Genomic DNA, 23,339 nt, shown 5'->3' with positions numbered 1-23,339 from the left:
GAGATGGCATCCTCGTTCTCTTTATCCTGTCCTTGGCTGTTTTGTGTGTGTGTGTGTGTGTGTGTGTGTGTGTTGCAACTTGGCACTTAAGGAGATGCTACTGTTTAGCCCTGGAATAGTGTGTATTTTAGAGCTAGGTGAATTGATCTTTGCATTTGCCCTTAAGAAGTCGCCTCTTTTGTGTTTTATTTTTTGCAGGTTAAGGGGCTGCTGTGAGATACAGGGGACAGCGAGATGAGGAAAGAGGTGAACAATCTGGCCCCAGCCCAGCAAAGCACTCAAGTATGATTATTAACATTATGCTTGTGAATAATCCCATTGAAGTCTGTGCTTAGTTTAAGCACATGCGTAAGTGCTTTGCTGGATAGGAACCAGGGTGCGCTGTACCTTAGAGCAAGGTCAAAGAGTTACAGTGCACCTTTAGCGAATTTCACAAGGGCGACCCTTTTTGGTCTATATGAACCAGTCATTTATTATTAGAATTTTATTTGAAGAATTCGATTTATAAAAAGGTAGAGTGACCAAAAAAAAGAAAGAAAAAAAGTGAGTGAGAATGAAAAAAAAAGAGGGGGGGGAATACTCCATTACATTTTCATACATTAGTATATAGATGTTCATAATCTTTTTATCCTAATACACACATAGTTATTGATAACCAAATATATTCTGTGTAAACTCATTCCAAATATCACTGTATTTATCCAAAGAGAGTCTGCATCTATAAGCTGCCCATTCATACGTTGCCAATATTGTCACGTTGTCAAGTCATTGATTAAGGGGAATTGTATCTTTATGCTTCCAATTCATCTGTATCTGCCTCTTGGCCACCATTAGGACGTAAGGAATCCATTTTCATTTTTGGGCACACTGCAATATCGCAGCCCCCCCAAAACCAACTTTTTTTAGGGCAAGTTCTCAGCATGAAATTGTGCACTTAAAATGGCCACTGTACTCTTGCAGGGGGAAATGGGATGTTCCTGTTTTTCGGGACACTTGTGGTCTATGCACACACACACAAACACCCGCCCGCCCCCATAGCTCAAATGACATTTCATGTATGATATGTTCAGGGGATCATAGCATTACTTTTGTTGTTCATTTCTGGTTTTCAATCTATCTCTCTGGCTCTGGATCTTCATCTTAGCATTGAGTAGCAAACTTGATGTTATGAAGGAACCATGGAGTTTCCAACCTCCTTTTCACTGTCTAACATTAATATGCTCAAACCACCTTGCTCTGGTGAGCAACCTGGCTGCTGAATTCTGCACTAGCTAAAGTTTCTGAACCATCTTCAGAGGCAGCCCTATTCTTCTTCTTCTTCTTCTTTGGTCATGACTCATAGTCGAGTAAGATTGTCTTCCATAAACATGGTTTTAACAATGAGTCGTAAGGGACTGTGGAGGCCAATTCTGGATCCACACATCCTTCCACAGTGGGGACATTGGTTTCCTGGCGGGAGTTGATCACGGTGTGGATTTGCCAAGCATGCCTCCCTCTTAGCACATTTCTCCCTTGCTTCCTGAGTTGCATCCTGAGTGTCTTCAAAGCCCATGACACCTTTGGGAAAGGCTGTTCTCCAGTTGGAGCGCTTGCAGGCAAGCGTTTCCCAGTTGTTGGTGTTTATACTACATATTTAAAAAAATTCCCTTGAAACAGTCTTTAAACCTCTTTTGTTGAACACCAGCATTAGGCTTCCCATTTTTTAGTTTAGAATAGAGTAGTTGCTTTGGAAGACAATAATCAGGCATCCACACAACATGACCAGTCCAACGAAGTTGATGTTGAAGAATCATTGCTTTGACACTGGTGATCTTTGCTTCTTCTAGTACAATGGTATTAGTTTGCCTGTCTTCCCAAGTGATGTTTAAAATTTTTCGGAGACACCGTTGATAGAATCTTTCGAGGAGTTGGAGATGGCGTTTATAAGTGGTCCATGTTTCACAAGCATACAGTAAGGTTGGTAGTACAATAGCTTTGTAAACAAGCATTTTGGTTTCCCTGCGAATGTCCCAGACCTCTAACACTCTGCACTTCAATCGGGAGAAAACCACGAAAGACCAAAGTCTGTCCCTGCTTCTGTGATACTTGAACGTTGGCTCTTCTTCTGTTAAAGATTAAGTCCTGGTATCAAGCGGGCCAGTTTTGGTGTGCATAACTCTTCTCACTAGACAGAGGTAGCCTTGAAGCTGAAGATGGAGCCACAAAGCAGCTGAAGCATGATGCAGGAGTTTCTGTAGTGTTAGTAGTGCATCAAATCTGATACAGAAGAAACTTATTAGCCTCTATGGGTAGAAAGTGCTGCCTACAGTGTGTTTAAATGCCCTTGAAGTGAAATTAAAATGGGCGAATCTTGGATTTAAGAGACTCTGGGTCTCTTTTTTGGGTGTTTTTTTTTTAACTGGTCTCAGGTAGTTGATGCCATAATCACCATGAATTATTGATCACAGGGCTAAAAATACTTGGAAATTCACAGCAATGAATAGAAGAGCCTTTCCTACCAGCCTGGCCCAGCCCAGGCAGGGACGCTGGAGTGTGTAAACTTGAGTATGTCATGTTACGATGCCTTCACAAATTTGATGCAGTCACAATAACCGCGAATGTCAGCTCTGAGAAGGTATCAGGTGTCTGTTTGTATTGGCTTCAATGCCTTCTCCATTTCCCCATGCTCAGGTTGAGGAGAATCGGACAGGCACTAGGACCTAGGAACTACCTCCTCGCTTAAGACGCTTGAGAAACTGGCCCAGGATAGTAGCATCATTTAGGTCCCAGCTTTTCTCCTTGCTGAGAGCCAAATATTTCACTGCCCCTTGCTTCTGCGATCCCAATACATCTCCTATACGTCCCCGTGGCAGGCCCCCTTTTGCCCCTTATGTGCTGAGGACCGACATGTCTTATGCTCATGCAATGTGGCAAGAAATATGAAGCCTGCATTGTAATAGCACTGATACGCATCACATTTCCTGCTGGCAGAATGGGAGGTCTCTGTTTACAGAATCTGGATCCTCCCTTTTCTTAAGTTTGATGCTTCTAATTTGTTGTTGTTTAGTCATGTCTGACTCTTCGTGACCCCATGGACCAGAGCATGCCAGGCCCTCCTGTCTTCCACTGCCTCCCGCAGTTTGGTCAAACTCAAGCTGGTAGCTTTGAGAACACTATCCAACCATCTTGTCCTCTGTCGTCCCCTTCTCCTTGTGCCCTCCATCTTTCCCAACATCAGGGTATTTTCCAGGGAGTCTTCTCTTCTCATGAGGTGGCCAAAGTATTGGAGCATCAGCTTCAGGATCTGTCCTTCCAGTAAGCACTCAGGGCTGATTTCCTTCAGAACGGATAGGTTTGATCTTCTTGCAGTCCATGGAACTCTTGCTGTTTGGTGCGCATGTCTAGGCCATCAGGACTGGCCCAAAACATTTTGCCGCCTGAGGCACGAAGGACAAGATGGAGCTCCCCCTCCTCCATTCGTTGTACAAAGGCCAACCAGATGGACGGTTAACTCTTAATTCAATACAAAAACAAATCCTTCCAGTAGCACCTTAAAGACCAACTAAGTCAGTTCTTGGTATGAGCTTTCGTGTGCATGCACACTTCTTCAGATACCACTTCTGAAGAAGTGTGCATGCACACTTCTGAAGAAGTGTGCATGCACACGAAAGCTCATACCAAGAACTGACTTAGTTGGTCTTTAAGGTGCTACTGGAAGGATTTTTTTTTGTTTTGACTATGGCAGACCAACACGGCTACCTATCTTAATTCAATGTCCGTGTTGAGACAGCATCCTTTGCCACACCTGAGGGAAGCAAGTTAACTTATGGAGAACAGGGCAACCACCTTACGTGGCTCAGTCCTGCAACAGAGGGGAAGGTCTGGTGGTTCAGAAGGAATAGCTGGGGAGGAGGCAGCTACTATTGCCACCAAAGCCCTCAGTGGCCTCACTCTGCATCTGAAAGGGTGTGAAGGAGGGTGGCACATCAAACAGGCTACAGTTTACTGTAATTCTAATTCCTGTTCCTAGTGAATTAATAAGGACCTTGATGTACTACTGAATTGTCCTGGCTGTTTTCTCCTTTGGGTTCCCCACTTAGGCCTTAAAAGCCTATCCTCTTTTCTTTCTTTCTTTTTCCTGTGCAAAAAATGCATACTTGATGCATACTTGAGTACTGAGCCTTTTATTATCAAATTTTCATTAAAAGTTTTCTGCGTAAAATACAGGAAAATTCAAACTAATCTAAAGGGGTGGGGTGGGGAATGAAAGAGCAGAAGTAAAGAGAAAAGAATAGAAAGGAGAGGGGGGGGGATGTTAAAAAGAATACAGAGCCCTCTGTCAACAATACATTTTAACTTTTATTCTATGTCATGAGGGTGGACCCTTCCAGCTCTCACCTGGGATCCTCACCGTCTTCTGCCTAATCTCCCACCTTGAAATATTTCTTTTTAAAAGCCTATCCTCAATGCTAGGCCATCCATGTTGTTTTCCTTTTAGGAAGCAGCCTTATATCAGGTTTAAGACTCTTTGGCCATCGGCCCAATATTGTCTCATCTGACCTACGGGACCTCTCTTAGGATCTCAGACAATGAGGCCTACCTGCTATCTCCCCTAATTCTCCTAACTAGAGATACCAGCAACTGAACTGGGTGTCTTCTGCATCCAACCCATGTGGTCTACCACCGAGTTATGGCCCTTCCTTGGTGTCAAGTATGAAGGTGGGGGAGACCTACCTGAAATGCTTAAAGGTGCTCTTACTTTCTATTTGCCTGGCTGGTTCCTAAAAAATCATAATGAGGGGAGGGAACAAAAGAGGCAAAGTTGGCCTTACATTAGGGTTGTCCATCTCTTTGTTTTACCTTGGACATTTAACAGCAGCCAGACTGAGGACACCATTTAGGGAGAAGGAGGTTGGGGGCAGACACTTCTGGTCTTCAGCCTGCATGTGATAATTCCTCAGGAATATCCATGTCTTTTGTCACAAAGTATTCTAATTGATTTTCATCGCAATTTATTAAAGCCAAAAAGAGTGAAAGGAAAGGAGGAAGTGCGGAAAAGAAAGAAAAGCCCATCAGCTCACATTCGCAATGCAATAACCATCAGTTCATCTGTCTTAGTTTACACATAAAGCTCGATCTATGTCATCCAAATGTCCAGATAGCTATCCAAGTGAAGTTAGCCTTTATAAAAAGTGGTTTGAAATGCAGCAAGGGCATTGAAGTCTTCTGATAGCAGGCATTTAGCCTTCCAGGTTTGAAGTAGAAATCTCTTAGCGGCCCATAATGGTTCTCATCACCCTTTTTCATTGTTATGAAGTATACAAGTAACAGAAACAAATGCTCTTTGAAAGATTCCAGATATAGGCTCCAAGAGCAGATCTCCAAACCTTGCTCTGCAGTTTGTGCCACCAACCTAAAAATCTACCTGCCCCCCCCAGCACATGCATTTAAAAGAGACTCAAGCAGCACCCCTCCGCCTGACATGCAGAAATGAAGGAGCTGAAACATGCCCCCCATCATTTTGTCTCTGTGCCTGGGGAAGCTGATACAGTGGTACCTCGGGTTAAGAACTTAATTCGTTCTGGAGGTCTGTTCTTAACCTGAAACTGTTCTTAACCTGAGGTACCACTTTAGCTAATGGGGCCTCCCGCTGCCACTGCGCTGCCACCGTGCGATTTCTGTTTTCATCCTGAAGCAAAGTTCTTAACCCGAGGTACTATTTCTGGGTGAGCGGAGTCTGTAACCTGAAGTGTCTGTAACCCGAGGTACCACTGTATTTGTTTGGAATGCATGTTTTACATGCATTATATTCAGTGCTTTTTTTCAGGGGGTACACTCAAGGGTACACAGTAATGGCACCTCTTTTTCATTGTTAAAAAGTGTGGCACTTACTGTAACAACTTCATGGTGAGTATGGGCACCTATTTTTCTAGAAAAAAAGCACTGGTTATATTAGATACAAATTCTACAGCAAGGATAACTAACCTGTTGCCCTCCAGAGGCTGGGCTAAAACTCCCATCATCCCTAATGAACCAGGGGTGCAAAGATCCGCCTGGCACGCACCTCCCCGGTTGCCCAGTCCCAGGCATGCAGGAGGGCAGAGCTGTCCGCCTGCCTCGGCGTCTCGCTGGCTTGGTTGCCCCCGAACTTGCAGCGCAGAGCCTCCCACAGCAGAAGAGCCCGCTGTGGCGCTCTGACCGATGGACGGCCTCTTCCTCGGACTCTCGTGCCCTGGACTCTTGGCCTGGCACCCCTGAGAGCCTGGCGCCCCACATCCTTACTGCCTGTGGGTGAGACGGCCCTGCTGTCATGTTTTGAACACGCATATGATAAACAGAATGCACCGGGGTATGGCGGACAGGTTTGTGCTCCCCTCATCTCCTCCTTCCCAACTTTCGTACATTCATCCATTATATGTGCATGGAGCCTATATGCATGCAGGATTGCATGACTTGGAGACTTAAGCACAAACCAAGCACCCTGATTGCACCTCCTTGTGTATATAACTTGCGGAGATGTAGACTCTGTGCATACAGAGCTGATGAATGCATGCGGCTGGGAGTGTGTGTGTGTGTGTTTGTGCTTGCAATCCTCCTTCCTCTCATTGTGTTCGTTGCACACTGCTCTAAACCAGTGTTTAAACATGCCACATTTAAGCCAGAGATAAGGATGGAAAATGATTGTCACATTTCAGCAGAGGTGCAAATCTTGAGTATCCAAAGCACCCTACAAATCTTAGGCCAAACACAGCCAACCCTTTAATTGACACACCTGAATGTTTTCTATGGTGTGTGTATGGGACAGGGGATCAGATATCAAATCCCTAGAGAACTTCAGGGAGTCTCTAGTGCCTTCCCGCGTTAGGATTGACCCACTTGCATTGGTGTTATTCCTCCCCCCCCCCATTGTTTAGTCTGCTCATCAGAACTCCCCCATTCATAATATATATTTGGTCTCTTCCTCTCTTCAAAGTAACATGGAATGGCTGCATTGCTATAATTTGCAACAGCACAGAGTGCTTTCCTGATTTGTGCCCCCTGGGATACGCTGAGGATGATACCTTTCCGTGGAGATAGGCAGCCATGTGATTGTCATCATTAATCCCTGCTCTCCAGGCTGCATATGGATGAACATGTTTTGAGAAGAGTTATAACGCCAGTCGCATTGTGATGGATTTATTGGCTCTCGTTACTTTCCAAAGGAGGCCCTGCCATGAGGCGATGCGAGGCGGCTGCCTCAGGCAGATGATTTTGGGAATTGCTAATGGTGGCCGGGTGGGGAACTAGACAGATTGGGCCCATCCAGGACCATAAGGTGGTGCTGTGCAAACCTCATCGAAAGTCATTTCTATGGGACTTGTCCAGAAGAATTTTCTAGTAGAGTGGGTGACATAGTATTTTGTGTGTGGGTGATGTATTCCTCTCTAGAAAACAACAGAGAAAGACAGCGTGCAGGAGGGAAATCTGATATTGCACTCATTCACTCGCCACACACACCCAACTTAAATGCATTAATTCATGCTCTGTGCATAGAACTTACTGTGCATGTTAAAAAAAGAAAAGGATTTACTGTGCATGCATTGGGCACAGAACCAGATAATTTTGTTTAGTGCACAGGTTTGAATTAACGCATGGAGGTCAGGGATGGGACCCCATCTAGGGTTGCCATATTTTGAAGAGCAAAAAAGAGGAGACATTTGCTGACTTAACTATGGATTGCTATGATGACTCTACCCATGAAAAAGAGGACATGTCCTGGAAAAAGAGGACATATGGCAACCCTACCGTAGATATGAATCTTACTCTCCTACTTCCGCACGTTCCTTCTTCCTCGGTTGTTATTTGAAAAGGGCTTCTACCTTTCTACCATGTTGCATCCTCCTCTTCCTCTAAGAAGCAGCCCGGTTCAGCAGACCTGAGATTATCACGTTCTCTGCCCCCGTCCCAAATATATGAATAGTGAACATTTTCTATAGTGCTTATATAGCAGCCCCGTCCATGCAGAAAGGGACAGAATCGACAGGCTTGAAGGCTATACAAACTTAACGAAGAGCAAGTCCCATGAAACTCAACGAGGTATACTTTGGACATGCATAGGGAATGTGCTGTGAGTTCCTTCGTACTGGAAGGAAATGCCATAAGCAGACTCTCTTAATCACCTCTGCTGGAGCAGCATCAGAGGTAATTATCTCCAGTACAATCATTACAGTTGGTATTAATAGTCGAAAGAACACTTGGGGTGGGGCAGAGAGCATTTTTTATGCACACCGTTACAGATGTGAAGTTGGGTTATATCACCCCATTCATCATTTTTAGCAGTTGCTCGCATTTTAGGAGATCTGCCCCGCAATATGAAGCAAATGTACTGTGAAAAGCGTTTACCCGGATTTTTTTCTTTTAATTGTCGCAAAGCAATTTCTCCTTCAATTATAATTGAAAATAGGAATTTTAACATGAATACTTGGAGGTGCCATTTGGTGAAAGAACACAGAATTATCTGGGTTTCCCATCATTCCTGGCATCTCCAAAGATCTCAGATTGCAATGTTGAGAAAGACCTATGCCTGAGACCTTGCAGAGTAGACAATATCGCAGGGCTGGTGAGCATCTGACCCTCCCGATTTTGCTGGCATTCCTGACTATTGGCTATGCCGGCTGGGCTGATGGGAGATGCTTAGTCCTGCCACACCTGGAGAGCCCACAGGTTAGCTACCCCAATACTTAGGTTAGCTACCTGCAATACTGAGTGGTTTGACTCTGTGCAAGACAGATTTCATTCATAGGATGAATCACCGATGGTGTATTCTGCACTTTGATTGAATTACTCCATGTGCCACAGCTCTGTACTGAAATAATAGAAGAATTAAAAGTGGTATGGTTTGCATCCCCTAAAGCAGGCATGTCCAAAGTCCATTTTGGGGGCCTAATCCTGCCTGCTGGTCGATTTAATCTAGCCCCTGTGGCAGTATATCTCATGGGGTAAAGTCAATGTGAGAGTCAATTGTTCCAGAAACAGAGAAGTTGTTTCAGGAATCATCAGAAGACTGAGATTGTTTTTTTCCTATGCAAGAACATTTTCTGTGGGAACTGTTCTTTGGACATGCGCAGTGTGACAGGAAGTACTGATAACAACGGTTCTATGTACAGTGGTACCTCGGGTTACATACGCTTCAGGTTACAGATGCTTCAGGTTACAGACTCCGCTAACCCAGAGATAGTACCTCGGGTTAAGAACTTTGCTTCAGGATGAGAACAGAAATTGTGCTCCGGCGGCGCGGCAGCAGCAGGCGGCCCCATTAGCTAAAGTGGTGCTTCAGGTTAAGAACAGTTTCAGGTTAAGAACGGACCTCCAGAATGAATTAAGTACTTAACCCAAGGTACAACTGTAATTTGTAGCTTGTTGTAAGTCTCATGCTTGTGCTTTGTGGGGAGAGAAGTAGAGAGAAAGTGTCTTGGACTCTTGTTGGACTCTTTAAGTATGCCTTTACCATAGTACTGGTGAATGATTGTATATATATATATTTGCTACCAATACGCTTTTATACCTGTCAAGTAAACTTCTACACTTGACTGAATCTTTATGGCATCCATGAGTGTTTATTGCCTACTGTGTGTACCTTCAACCCCAAGGAAGGAGTTGCGTTGAGATGTAACTCTGCTGAATATGGATACTGGCACACATGCACAGGGAAAGTGATGCTGGACCCAATCCTTCTAAATCATCCATCAAAGGTTGATGGATTGAGCCATCAATTACCATATTTTTCACCCTATAGGACGCACTTTTTCCTCTCCAAAAATTAAGGGGAAATGTGTGTGCGTCCTATGGGGCAAATGCAGGCTTTCGCTGAAGCCTGGAGAGTGAGAGGGGTCGGTGCGCACCGACCCCTCTCGCTCTCCAGGCTTCAGGAAGCTTTCCGCAAGCCTTGGGAGCCCGTGGGAGTTCTCGCCTGGCTCCCTAGGCTTGCGGATAGCAGCCCGCATCCCAAAGCCCAGGGAGCGCTGAGCAGCGCACCCCGGGCTTCAGGCAGATATCCACAAGCCTGGGTAGCTCGCGGGAGTTCCCGCCGGGCTCCCTAGGCTTGCGGATAGCAGCCTGTTCTGGGGGCTGGGGTTGGGGGAAGCTCGGGCTTCCCCCGCCCCAGCCCCGCACCTGGGAGGGGGAGAATAATTTTTTCCCCTTTATTCCCCCCCTCCCCAAAACTAGGTGCGCCCTATGGGCCGGTGCGCCCTATAGGGCGAAAAGTATGGTAGTTTACGCAGTTCCCCTGGCAGGGGTCTTAATGCAGGCCTGCAGCAGTGTTTCATTTAAGACAGATGACGTCTGGGGTCTGGGTGGCACTTAAGAAAACAGTGCAAAAGTTAAGGGGATAGTGCACAGTACATGAAGAGTACAATGCAGATGACAATATGTTTGGCTTCACTAATGCAGGGAATGGCTGGGCAGTTTATAATATACCAGATTCAGTGGCATGCATATTTGTGGTATGACAAGGTTAAAGTGCACAAATTGTTTAAAAACCATATTGTCAGAAGAGCAATTTGGAGGGTCTGGATAAAATATAAAGACTTATTGGAGAGTAAAACTCCGAGGTGGCTCTCACCGGTGGAGGCCAAGGCACGTAAGAGACTTAACATGGAGGCCCATTGGCCTAAATATTGGGAAATAATTGAAAAAATTGGAGACAATTGGAGGTTGCTAAGCTTGGAGAAATTGAAAACTAAGGTACGAGACTGGCTGCACTATGCGCAAATTCAAGAGGTATTTAAAATAGATAAAAAAGTTGGATTCCAGGTGGAAAAATCGAAACTAGAGACTGAATTGTTAGAGCCAAAAAGTAAGCTACTTTCGAGAATGTATAACTTGCTGCTTAAGTGGAATACACAGGATGAGACAGTCAAATCCGCTATGATAAAATGGGCTCAGGATGGGGGGCATAACATTATGTTTGTAGACTGGGAAAGGTTATGGAACACCGGTTTGAAATTTACGGCATGCATTGCCTTGAAGGAAAATATTATGAAAATGGTATACCGGTGGTACATGACCCCAGTCAAGCTAGCTAAGATATATCATCTGTCTGACAACAAATGTTGGAAATGTGGAGAGGCGGAAGGGACATTCTTTCATCTCTGGTGGACCTGCCCGAAAGTGAAGGCCTTCTGGGAAATGATCCATAATGAACTAAAAAAGGTACTGAGATTTACCTTACCTAAGAAACCAGAGGCCTTCCTTCTGGGCATGGTGGACCAGAGAGTGCTTAAGAAGGATAGAACCTTTTTCATGTATGCTACCACAGCAGCAAGGATTTTGATCGCAAAATATTGGAAGACACAAGATTTACCCACGCTGGAGGAATGGCAATCGCAGTTGATGGACTATATGGAATTGGCTGAAATGACTGGCAGAATTCGAGACGTGGGAGAAGAAACAATTGAGGAGGACTGGGAAAAGTTTAAGGACTATTTGAAAAAACACTATAAGCTGTATGAATGTTAAAAAATGCACCTTTCAGGAAACTCTAGCTTCAGCAAATGTAAGTTAATGAAATGAAAATTAAGACACAAGAATTTAGAGGTAAAATAATGAAACAACTTTATTGTGTTTAATACAAAGCATATAAGAATTGGGTTACAGTAAAATTGAAATTAGGGAACATGATAAAATGGAAGTTACAATAAGTTTTGAAATAAGTTAACAAATTGCTGATGCTTTATAAGACAGGGAACGCAGGGTTTGGAGGATGTGGGGAAGTCCTATAGATTGGATGGAAAAAGAATATGGAAATTTGTTATTCTTCTATTCTATTTTCTTATAACCACTCTTTATTCTTTTTTCTGTATTTCTAAAAAGCAATAAAAAATATTTTTTTAAAAAAATATAATATACCAGATTCAAAAGCACCCCTGCTAGAATATGGTTGGAGCCCAGCCTAGTTCCAGAGAATGATCTTCTGAGAGTGTGTGCATGACCTCCTAGTATCCATCTTCTGAAAAGAAATTGGGCGTGGTGGGCAAGTGCTGAGGATTGTGTTGGGAGGCGCCAGGAGTGCAAATACCCTGGACCCTGCCAATGCCCTGTTTCCACCAGTTGCTTTTTCAGCTAAGTGCTTGCATCTGTCTAAATGGAGCCCAGCAGGCAAAGGTCCACCCAGCAAGGGATGTTCTCCCCACAAAGCAGCGCCATATTTGGAAATCCAGTTTTTAATTACAGTTGGTGCTTCCAAGACTCCTGCTGGCAGCTGACATCTTTCAGCAAAAAGAGAGAGGAAGAGGGATGGAGAGGAAACCAGTATTAGTGACGGCAAGAGAACAGGAGCCCAGGGCAAAACTGATTCCCGCCCTCTTCCAACCCCGTTAATGCTTTGGTTATCACTGGCCAAGTTTTTGCCATTAAATTTTTGCATTTCCTTTTCCAAATGCTAACATTTGCGCTTGGGGCATCAAGCTGGTGTTAGCATTGGGGTGGAATGGAATTTTGTTCAGTTAACGTTGGGCCTGCCAACTTGCTCACTGGCCCTCTTCCTCCTCCTCCTGCTGCTTCTGTGCCTTTAAACTGTAACCTTGCATGCAGAAATTCAGCCCATGAGGTTTTCCTGGCACAGAGAGGAATTGTTTGGGACAGGTTTTTCTTGCTTAAATTCCTGCATGCAAGTCTGTTGTAAAAGACACAGGAACCAGAGCCAATAAAATAAATAAAATTCTGCATCTCAGGGATGGGTGTGTGTGTATTACATATGTCTACAGCACACACTGCAATGTAGTGTGTGTTGGCAATATTTTCCTGAGAGGTTTCCTGTATCTTGATGGGGAAAAGGTTCACCTGCTGATTTTCTTCCTGCTATGTCACTTTTGAAGATACAGAAAGCTTCTAAGGTGTTGGTGGTGGGGAATGACAACCTTAATCAACTTGGATGGCTATGAGAGTGGTTGTGGGAAATTAGGATGAGGAATATGGTTTGGTAGCCTCCCAAAACTCATAAAGATGGATGGAAGAACAATGTTTAATGGCTGGATACAAACTCCATTCAAAGTAAAAATCTATGGTAATCACTCTTATTAGAGTTTTAAAATGGTATGATGTACTACGTTCTTAATAATTTTTGTGATTTGCTTTGAATTTATAAAATGTTTAGAAAGATGGGTCATTATAGATATGTGTAAATATAATGAATAAAACCTAAATAGCCAGGAATGAAATGGTTGTAATGGGTGTGAGGGCGGTATTCAGCTAACTTTTTTTAATATTTAGAACAGACCCATTAAAAACAATAAACATGACTACTTTGTCATGTTTATTAGGAGTCCATTAGGTCCATTAGGAGTAAAACCTAGTTGAAAACCACCCAGTTTTTCTCACAGCTGAGTTAAATCACAATGGCAGAAGCTGAGAACAGCCAAATGAGGGAGTTGACGCCTCACCTGTTGGATCTTGTGGGAAGAGCAGGGAGGTTAAAAAGAAGTTTTTCAAGTTTCCCCATTCTGTGGGCTGTATATTGAGAACGCCTGTCTGAGCTACACATAGGATTTCATCCTAAGGACCAAAAAAAAACCCCAGGTAATGTAGCACATTCTGGTAAAATCCCTCAGTGGGATGGAAGCCAGCAGAATTCCTCTCAGTCCTTGTAGCTTGGGTAGTATGATCTTGATGCTCTGCATATGTGCTTAGAATTAGGTCCTCTCAAATGAGTTTGCAAAGAGGCCACTTTGGCAAAGAGGCGAGGCAGTAGAGTTCAACCTTTTCGGACCTGGGACCCACCTTTAGCTTAACCATGCATTTGGGAACCTGCTAGCTTGCTTCCTTATTAATTTATTTTACCAAAAATGTGTATGGTGTTAGTGCCACTGTTTGGACTTTACCTTAGTTCAGGCTGCAACCCACGCTTGGTTCCTAATAATAATAATAATAATAATAATAATAATAATAATAATTTATTATTTGTACCCCACCCATCTGGCTGGGTTTCCCTAGCCACTCTGGGTGGCTTCCAACAAGCATTAAAAATACATCAAAATGTCACACATTAAAAACTTCCCAACCTTCTGCTGCACGAAGATCAGTCTTAGTAAATGGTTTAGTAACTCACACAGTTTCAGAAAAGTGCAAGGCTCACAGCTAGATTTCAAAACTGCTTGTCTTGGGTTTCTGCGGTCTGTTGAAGCAGTTGAATTGGAGCTGGGACACCAAGCTAGAGCGGTTTGATTTGGTTTGGCCATTTCTATGCCGCTCAAAGCCATTTTGGAAAAGGGAACTGAAGGGACCTTTTTAAGGCAGCTGAGAAAGTTGAGCAGAGAGGGCTCTTCAAGCTGCTGGCTGCGACAGGGACCTTGTCCCCATTTGCCGGCAGTAGAGCTGGGGAACCTGTGGCTCTGCAGATGTTGTTGGCCTCCAACTCACATCGGCCCCAGGCAGCATGACACAACTGCCAGGGGCGATGGGAGTCCAGGCATATCTGCAGGGCCATGGGTCCCTCACTATCCTATGCTGACCAATGGGCAGCCCTATGGCTTGCAATTATTGCAAGAAACATTGATGTATTATGGCATGAACGTGTGGCGGTGTGAAATGGATATGCATGCCTGTTGAAGCATCGCTATGCTAATCAAGTTTCCCAGACACTCGTAAAGGTGCTTTTAAAAGATGCATGTGCATGCATCTTTTATTTCCGCGCTTTACGCATTTGCAGGGGAAAACACTAGCAAAAGGGCAGGTGTTTCACGCAGCCATCCAAATGAGTAGCCCGGCTCTAAGTGAAGTCAATGGAATCTGAGTGTGATTGTGCTTAGGATTGGGGTGTGGGGACAAGGCTAGCTTTAGGGACCGCTCCCAAACCTGTGTGTCTTTTGCCCTGCAGCATTCCTTCCCAAGACCTGCTGTTTTAACTGCTGCCTCATCCAAAGAAGTAGTTAGAGCTAATTTCTTTCCCTTGAAGTGTTTTAAATTTTTTATTATTACCGCTGGTACTTAATCTTTGAGTTGATGGAACTGAAGGTGCCTATCAGGCTGTGAAATAATTTTTTTAAAAGAAGAAGAAATGAAATGGTGAAGACAGGCTGCGTTGCGGCAGCTCACAGCCAAGGGACGGCAGGAGTCATAAGACCAGGAGGATGGGCAGCAGGGGGAGTGACAATATTGCTCCCCAACATCATTTAAAAAAATAAAAAATGGCTCAAGGACACTCGGAGACTGAACTGCTATGGAACCAAGGGCAATGTGGAAGGAAAGGAGAAGAGGGTTTTTATTAACTGCTCAGGAAATAGAGGCAAAAGAATTGGGGAGTCGTGGAGCAGATTTCCTTTGTGGCTGGAGGGGGAAAACCAGAGAGAATGTTTAATTTGCAGGGGCACTTTATAACCCAGTTTTAGAACTCTAGTGGGGCACCATTTTCTCTCTGGGCACTTCCAGGTGACCTGTCTATCAAGCATTCATCCTGATCTGTTTCTAGGGAGATTAGACAGTGGCAGCCATCATAAAATGAGCCTTTGTTCTGATTTGTTTAGGTAGAATTGCGTCAAAGGAAGTGTGGATCCCCCACTTTTCGGTGCATTTCCCCCTCACTTTCCTTATTGCAAAAGTAGACGGCGGGAAATCGATGTGAAAGACCTCCCAATCAACTGTAATTGAGTTTACTGGTATGTGACTGGTATTTGCCAACCCAGCCCTACCGTTAGGTAAAGTGAGGCAACTGCCTCAGACAGCAGGTGCAGAGGGATGGGAGCCATAACATCCCCTTGGCTGCTTCTTCCAGGCCTCCTCTTTTTTTCTCCTCAGAGATGGGTCTTTCCAATCAAGTGATCCAGCGTTTTTACCTCTTTTGCCTTGCCGAATCATATTCATTTTATTAATCCCTTTTTTAAATGTTAAATTTTGTAACTTAAAATTTACAGTAAGTCCATCATGTGACATATCATATTAAAGCCCATGAAATTTTGAAGAGATTGGTGTTTTTAGTTTTGACACATCTCCATTTTGGGCTGAACTTTTAAGGTTTTTGTGCAGCCTGGCAAGGCCAAAATGATCATATATTTTTTTGAAATTTCAAACCCTCATAACTCACAAACGAGATGGGAAAAAGATTAAAATGTTAGTTTTAGTTATGATCATTTAACAAGTGTACAAAATTTTAAGAAAATTGGATAATATGAGGTAAAAAAAGTTGCATCACTTGATATTTACGCTACATGGTCTGTCTTACCCCTGGCCCCAAACTAGCCCACTGCCTCAGCAGGGTGAGTTTAGTATCATTTCAAAGAAGAACATTTTATTTTATGTTTTTTTGTACTGTTTTTATTTTGAATTACATGGGAGGCACCATACTCTTTTCAGGGCTCAGGTTCTCAACCTGTGGATCCCCAGATGTTGTTGGACTACAACTCCCATCATCCCTGAGCTCTGGCCTTGCTAGCTAAGGGTGATGGAAGTTGTAGTTCAACAACATCTGGGGACACACAGGTTGAGAAAGGCTGGCTCAGGGCCTCTGAAGGCCCTGGCCCTGTGCCTCAGGTACTGTGGAAGACATAATATCATCACTAGTGGTGAAGTCAGGCTCTACTGCCAGTCTGGATGACTTCTGTATGTGAAGAGGGGAGGGGGGTGCCTTTTGTTCTTTACCTCAGGTAGCAAAATGTTTCAGGTGGCCCTTTCCTTTCCTCCCTTCCGCTTTGAGGGAGAGCTGCCCCAGCCGAGAGAAGCCTTTTGCCTAACTTCTCCATATTGTTCCCATCCATCCATCTCAACATTTTTCATTTCTGCACCTGTAATTTTCTTTCACTTGGGAAGTACGGTGTGCCATAGAATTTCACTGAATTACACTTTACAGTGGTACCTCAGGTTACAGACTCCGCTAACCCAGAAACAGTACCTCGGGTTAAGAACTTTACCTCAGGATGAGAACAGAAATTACTCGGTGGCAGCGGGAGGCCCCATTAGCTAAAGTGGTACCTCAGGTTAAGAACAGTTTCAGGTTAAGAACGGACCTCTAGAACGAATTAAGTTCTTAACCCGAGGTACCACTGTATAGGCTCAAGGGGGGGGGGGAGAAGTGAGAGAGCAATTTCTTAGACTGAGAATCAGAAGAAGGAAAACTGAGAGAGGGTGGAGGGAAAACCTATGTGATGGCAGAGCAGAAAGTTCGTCCTTCTTACTGCACCGAGGTGGTATTTTCTGTATCAGGGGGTGGCTAATGTGTTGTTGTTGTTTTTAGCCTGAGAGCCACATTCACTTTTGGCTAACCCTCCAAGGGCCACTTGCTAGGGGACAAAAGTGTGTGTGGCTGGCCACACTCTCTCATGCACAGGGCACACTCGCAGAGAGATGTGTGCTGACCAGTGTTGTGTTATGGCTCCCTCTCCACTCATCAAAAGATCAGTTCATAACTGTTCCACCCTCTTCATCTCAAAATTCAGGTGCATCCTGGAGGAATGGAAGGGGTAAATGTATAAATAGTATGTGGGGTGTATATCTGCTTTGGATGAAGCCCAAATATCACCCTAAAGTGGGCTGCTCTGCAAGTATTCAGACCTCCTCCAAAGTAAAGTAGGTCTTATAATTTGGGGTGGTTCAAAGTGAAGTGATCAGCTCTCCCAGCTTGAGACCCACCCACTTAGGGTGTTTGGACACTTTTCTGGTCAATGGGATATCTTTCTGAACCTCCCACAAGCTCCCCATAAAACGAGAATGCTAGGGAGGCAGGAAGGAAAGTGGGTTTTGTGTGAGTGAGTCAGTGTCATTTTGTGACTGACAGCTATAGCTTCCAACTAGGGCTTGACTTTACCAGGGTTCTCCAGTTGCAATTGGAGGGGATGATTACTCTGCTAGGAGCCGCAAAGTTGAAACAGTTTGAATTGTTGGTGGTAGTGTTTTGCTTGTGTGATCTTATTCCAGTCCAGACCAAAGCTTTCTTGAAATCAATCCTATTCTTGCATCCTAATTCCTCTTGACACTTGCAGTTGTTTGTTTATGCCTGAGTGCTAGCAATTAGGCAAGTCACTTCCTTTCCCCCTCCACTTTCCATCCCATTCTGACCCTGGTTGCATTTGGCTGAAGCCAGGGAATTAAACACTGGGATGTCTGTGAATCTTTAGAGAACACCAATCTGAAATTTGGCAGGTTTTCACCCCTTCAGAAGCAGCTACACTACCTGTAAGTTTAATCCAATTCTGGCAAAAAGGTTTTTAAAAAACCCCAATATTTTTTTTTTGGCCATTTCTTGATTTCTTCATTATAGTCAATGAAGAGACACATGAAGCTTTGGAAAACCAAAGCCACCCTTCACTGTGGATCTGAAGCAATGCAGGTCTCATCCGAAATGGTCCGAAGCAGAGCAGCCCCTTACCCAAAGCAGATTTGTGAAGCATAACCCAATTAAATTGCCCTCGATGAAGCATAGACTTGGCTTGAGGAAGGGCAGTTTTCTTCCACTTCTGCTAACGAAGATCTTGCTTTGAGAGTATCCACTGTTAGGGTAAGATGTGCTGATCTTCCAATTCATGCAGCAGAAGGGGGAGAGAGATCCAGAACATTGTGTGACTGGCGGTTGCTGGCAGGGATGCCAATGAGTGTTGAATTTACAGTGATGATTTACAGTGCGGATGACTGATGGAATGGGAGAGTCTTCCCTCTTAAATATTTGATTGTCAGCTATACAAAGCGCCAAGCAATTTAGCCTCGAGCCTTTTGCATTGGAGTTTTTTTGCTGCTTCTTCTTTTTGCCTCTGTCTATCCTGTGTGTTAGAAGAGTCATTATTCTAACCAAAACAGGAACATAGGGAGCTGCCTTATAGTGAGCCCAGACCATTAGTCAGTACCAACTGCACTGGCTGGCAGCAGCTGTCTAGGGTTTCAGGCAGATTCACCTGGAGATTCCAGGGACTGAACCTGGGATGTTTTGCCTGCCAACCCTATGTGCCCTATAAAATATACCAAAGAAGAAGAATAAAAATGGAGATCACTGCAGTGAATGTTTTAAAAAGGAAATATATAATACACGAGCAGAGATTGAATGACGCTAAGAAATCAAAGAGACCCATTAGGAAAAAGCTAGAACGAGGAAGCATTGGGAAATGGCCACTGGGTGGCAGCAGAGGGAAACTTGGGTTGAGGAAAGTGTAGAAGTGGCTGGGATTAAAGCAGGGATGGGAAAACTTGTGGCTTGGCAGAGGCTGCAGGAGTCCATCTCCCATCAGCCCCAGACAGCGTGGCCAGGAGTGATGGGCTTTGTAGTCTTGTTAACTTCTGGAGGGCCACAGATTCCTCACTCCACTCCCCCCGGATGAAAGGGCGTCCAGGATGACAGAAGGAAACTTACCCGAGTGTGGATGTTTGGGAAGAACAGGGTTGTGATTGGAGAGGAGCTTAGTGGCAAGAGAAAAGGTGGAAATAGGTTCAGAAAGGGTAAAGGGTTGTGAGAATGGATTGACTGCAAGGCTGGGGGGTGGGATCTGGGGAAGGAGGGAGAGTGAAAGCTGGGGGCAGGCTGATAAAGAGATGGGGTGGAGGTTAGCTGGAGAGCTGATCTGACAGAGGGAATGGGTGAAGGAGGTGCGGTTGGGTTTGGAGGGAAGAAAGCATGGCACCAAATGTGCCTATATTAAGGGGTGGGAGGAATAGTCTAGCGACTGTTTTGTGGAATAAATCCACCTGTCGCTTTATTGCTCAGGGGCCACTTCACACGGGTCTTCCCCTAAATTGTTCTTTTTTAAAATGTGCAACTAAAAATGCAAAGCATGCACACAGCAAGCAGGTGTTCAAAAGTGGCACATCGTGCAGACAAGCTTGTCAGAAGGCTGGGATTGGCTCCCTTGTCTCCCATACGCTCGGTGGCTGGCCCACATTGGTGGCTAAACAGCTGTGTGCGGTTGACTTTAGATCTGCTGGCAAAACAGCATCTTTTAATGCCTCCCTTCAGCTCTCCTTCTGGATCCTTTGTCGCTGTCCTTTTCCGACCGATGTTTCTTTTGTCCTGGGTTGCAGGCAATCCATGGTGGACATGGGCAGAGCTCTGACAAACACCCTGGTGCTGTCCATGGTGCTGGGCTGTTCAGCTGTCCTAATGGATGACTCGCTGCCAAGCTCCGGGGAACCAGTGGTAACGGTGGCAGTGGTTTTCGGGGGCTCTTCCTACCCTGTCCACATCCGCAGCCGGCTGACGCACCAAAGCTTCCTGGATATGCCTCTGGAGATCCACCCGGTCACCGTAGTAGTGAACGACACCAACCCAAGGACTCTCTTGACCCAAATCTGCAACATGCTGTCCAGCACGAAAATTCATGGGATCGTCTTTGAGGACAACATCGGCACAGAAGCCGTGGCGCAGATTCTGGACTTCATCTCGTCCCAGACCAACGTCCCCATCATTAGCATCAGTGGAGGATCTGCTGTGGTCCTAACACCCAAGGTGAAAAAACCTTTTCTTTATTTTGGGAGACTGGGGGTGAATGCAGTACACCATTCATAAATGTGTCGGGTTATAGCAGTGGATAGTCACTAAGAACCTGACTCCTATCAGCAAAATATATAACTGCCCATGACAGTCGTAGTAAACAATAAGAAAGTACTCTGAGCACATGCAGTTAATATTTCGAACTCGCTTCTCATTGCATTTTGCTCGTTTCCTAAATTGAGGGAGGCAACATCTCTCAACCTAACCTACTTTGCATGGCTATTGTGAAGATATAGAAGGAGGAATAAAGCTAGTGCAAAAGGGAACTTAGTGCTTGTATCCTAAGCATCAAAGTTTGCTTCCTTTAACCATAGTGATGTGTCATTGCACTATACAGTTTCTTATTTTTTCCTGGGTACCCAACCCCTGCATTTTAGTACAGTTCTAAGGTTTCAACTAGTCCTAGTCTAGCCTGGTTATTGCTTTTTTTCACCGATGCATAATCCCTATGTTCAGTTGCACTCCAGAAGGAGTTGCCTTAGGCCTGTAGCCACAGGGGAGTGGGTGAGGTGCTGTGAAAAGAAGAGGGAGATATATACTATTTTATTTTTATAGGTAAAATAGTAAGGAGTCAGTATTTTCCCTAACTGCTCAGTTTAAAACAGCAACAATACTGGCTCCTACTTTATAGTGTTCTGCCCCAACTGCAAAACCACTAAGATCTGCCGGGATTTTTAAATGTTACAGAATAATGCTTATTTTATTAATAACGCGTTAAAATTATTGTTGATTTTATACTGCTCTCTTATAAACTTAGGCTGCCTTTAATATCTGTTTGTTTTGCCTTGATACTGGCCCCATCGCCATCAACCTTTTTGCTCCTTCCTCACAAGACAGTCAAGGCTATAATCCTGCACTCACTTACCTGGGTGCAAACCCCATGAAACACAAAAAGACCTACTTTGAGTAGCCATATAGACCATTGTGTTGTTTAGTTAACTATACAGTGAATTCGTCATGACTGCCTGGACTTCAGCTTACCTGCGGTATGGTAGCATTTGCAGAAAATACCTTGCAAAGAATACCATATATCAGGTGAAACCACCAGAGCAAAGAAGCACAAAGTAGCTTCCTGTCCCTCTCTGCTTGCCATCACACCCTTTCTGAACCTGTCCAAAGGATTGGGGGAACCCCCAAAACAGATTTAGTGGGACTTGCAGGGAGATGAGAGGGAGGGGACATTGCACTGTGCAGCCAGAAGTCCTTGCACTGGCAGTGCTACTTGTCTGGATACCACCCATTCTGTATGGCTGTATGGTCCATCTCTCTCTCTCGAGGAAAAGTCTAAGGCTAGACGTTTGGGAAAATTATATAATAGAAGAAGTATTTGTGTTCTAAACAGGTTACTCTCATCCACTTGTAATGTGAATATTAATTCCTAGTATGTTGCCAAATGTCTCATACACCATACAAGCAAAGTCAGGCTGTAGCAGCTCCATTACAGTTCCATTTCCCTAAGCCTGTTGCTACTGTTGTTATGGCCAAAGGCTATCGGGGGCCAGCAAACTTTTTCAGCAAGGGGCCCTCAGTCCCTCAGACCCCCATTTTTCGGGGGGAAATGAACGAATTCCTGTGCCCCACAAATAAACCAGAGATGCATTTTAAATAAAAGCACACATTCTACTCATGTCAGAACACCAGGCAGGGCCCATAAATAACCCAGAGATTCATTTTAAATAAAAGGACACATTCTACTCATGTAAAAACATGCTGATTCCTGGACCGTCCTTGGGCCGGATTTAGAAGGTGATTGGGCCGGATCCAGCCCCCGGGCCTTAGTTTGCCTACCCATGGCTATGAGCTAATAGTTACCAGCATGTGGAGGGACAGGGTCCAGGGTCCTGATAATCTGTGTTGTATTCTCCTGGCCCTGAATGGCCAGGAACTGTTGTTGTCTCTTTAGAGACCAATGATCCAACCAACCATTTATTTGTTAGCTGCTGCTAAAACTGTCTTGGTCAGGAAATGGAAATCAGATAAACTTCCTTTGATTATGGAGTGCCTAATGAAAACCTTCCGTACTGCTGAAATAGGGAAAAATGGACTGTCTCGCTTCATAATGAGGGGAGGAAGCTGAGTGGCCAATGACTCTGTCAATATGTGATGTCCGTTTATCGATTTCTGGACCAATTGTTGTAAGCAAGTCCCAACAAGTTATTGTGCAGAGAATGCTAATGTTGAGGAGAGGCTAGTGGGAAGGAAGGCAAAATGCCATCTGTTCTGCATCCGTCCCAAAGCCATTGGGATGTAGCTCAGGTGGGCGAGGGTGGAATCCAGTCCCATGTTTCACCCCAGCATTTACCTCTTAAATCACCAGCTCAGAGCACATGCAAGTTCGGCGCAGTCGTTGCTGTAGGGCACCCTGATTCCTTACAGGTGGGCTGTGCGCTGTGTAATTATTTTTGGCTTGCCTGCCTGTCACAGGATGTCAGCGACGGTTACTGTCACCTGCTCACGGGGAAATTTCTCTGAGCCTCGTTCTATGGCAGCACAACTTACATAAGACCAATATCATGTGTGATACTTACCTTGAGGGGTGGGGGAAGCCTTTAGGACATGATTAGGAACAATAAGGACCACCTTGGATCAGTCTCCTCACCTTCGCCATGCTCCATTAGTGCTCATTCCCCTGGCAACATGTGCTCCATAAAGCAATTCATGGAAATGTCCATCGCTGGCCACTAACAAGTTCTTGCTCTCCAGTCAAAAAGGGCCTCTGGGTTATTGACAGGAACTTGCTGCTGGGTCTCGCCAAATTAAAGCCATGATTTCTAGAAGAGCTGGTAGGGCGATGTCTCATCATGCGGAAGCTGATCCCTCTGGTGGCTGCAAGCAGTCCCATCCGTAGCAGCCTATCTGTGACATGATGTAACAGTGGCAGAGGAGGAGCCCTGGTGGATCTTGCCACCACAAACCCACC

The 23,339-nt window shown here is 44.7% G+C and overlaps 1 protein-coding gene across 2 annotated transcripts in view; it reads left to right on the top strand.

The window, feature by feature from the left end:
• GRIN2C (glutamate ionotropic receptor NMDA type subunit 2C) overlaps positions 1–23,339 on the top strand; it is a 92,104-nt gene that overhangs the window by 13,817 nt on the left and 54,948 nt on the right. For both annotated transcript variants that reach the window (XM_083727941.1, XM_083727940.1), the window contains exon 2: positions 19,951–20,374. In XM_083727941.1, coding sequence (XP_083584067.1) covers positions 19,958–20,374 — 417 coding nt within the window. In that variant the 5' untranslated portion in view covers positions 19,951–19,957. The remainder of the gene's footprint in view (positions 1–19,950; positions 20,375–23,339) is intronic.

Source organism: Podarcis gaigeae (assembly GCF_964106915.1).
Source record: "Podarcis gaigeae genome assembly, chromosome: 2".
Classification (NCBI taxonomy): Eukaryota; Metazoa; Chordata; class Lepidosauria; order Squamata; family Lacertidae; genus Podarcis; species Podarcis gaigeae.
This window is presented reverse-complemented; position numbering and strand designations above follow the sequence as displayed.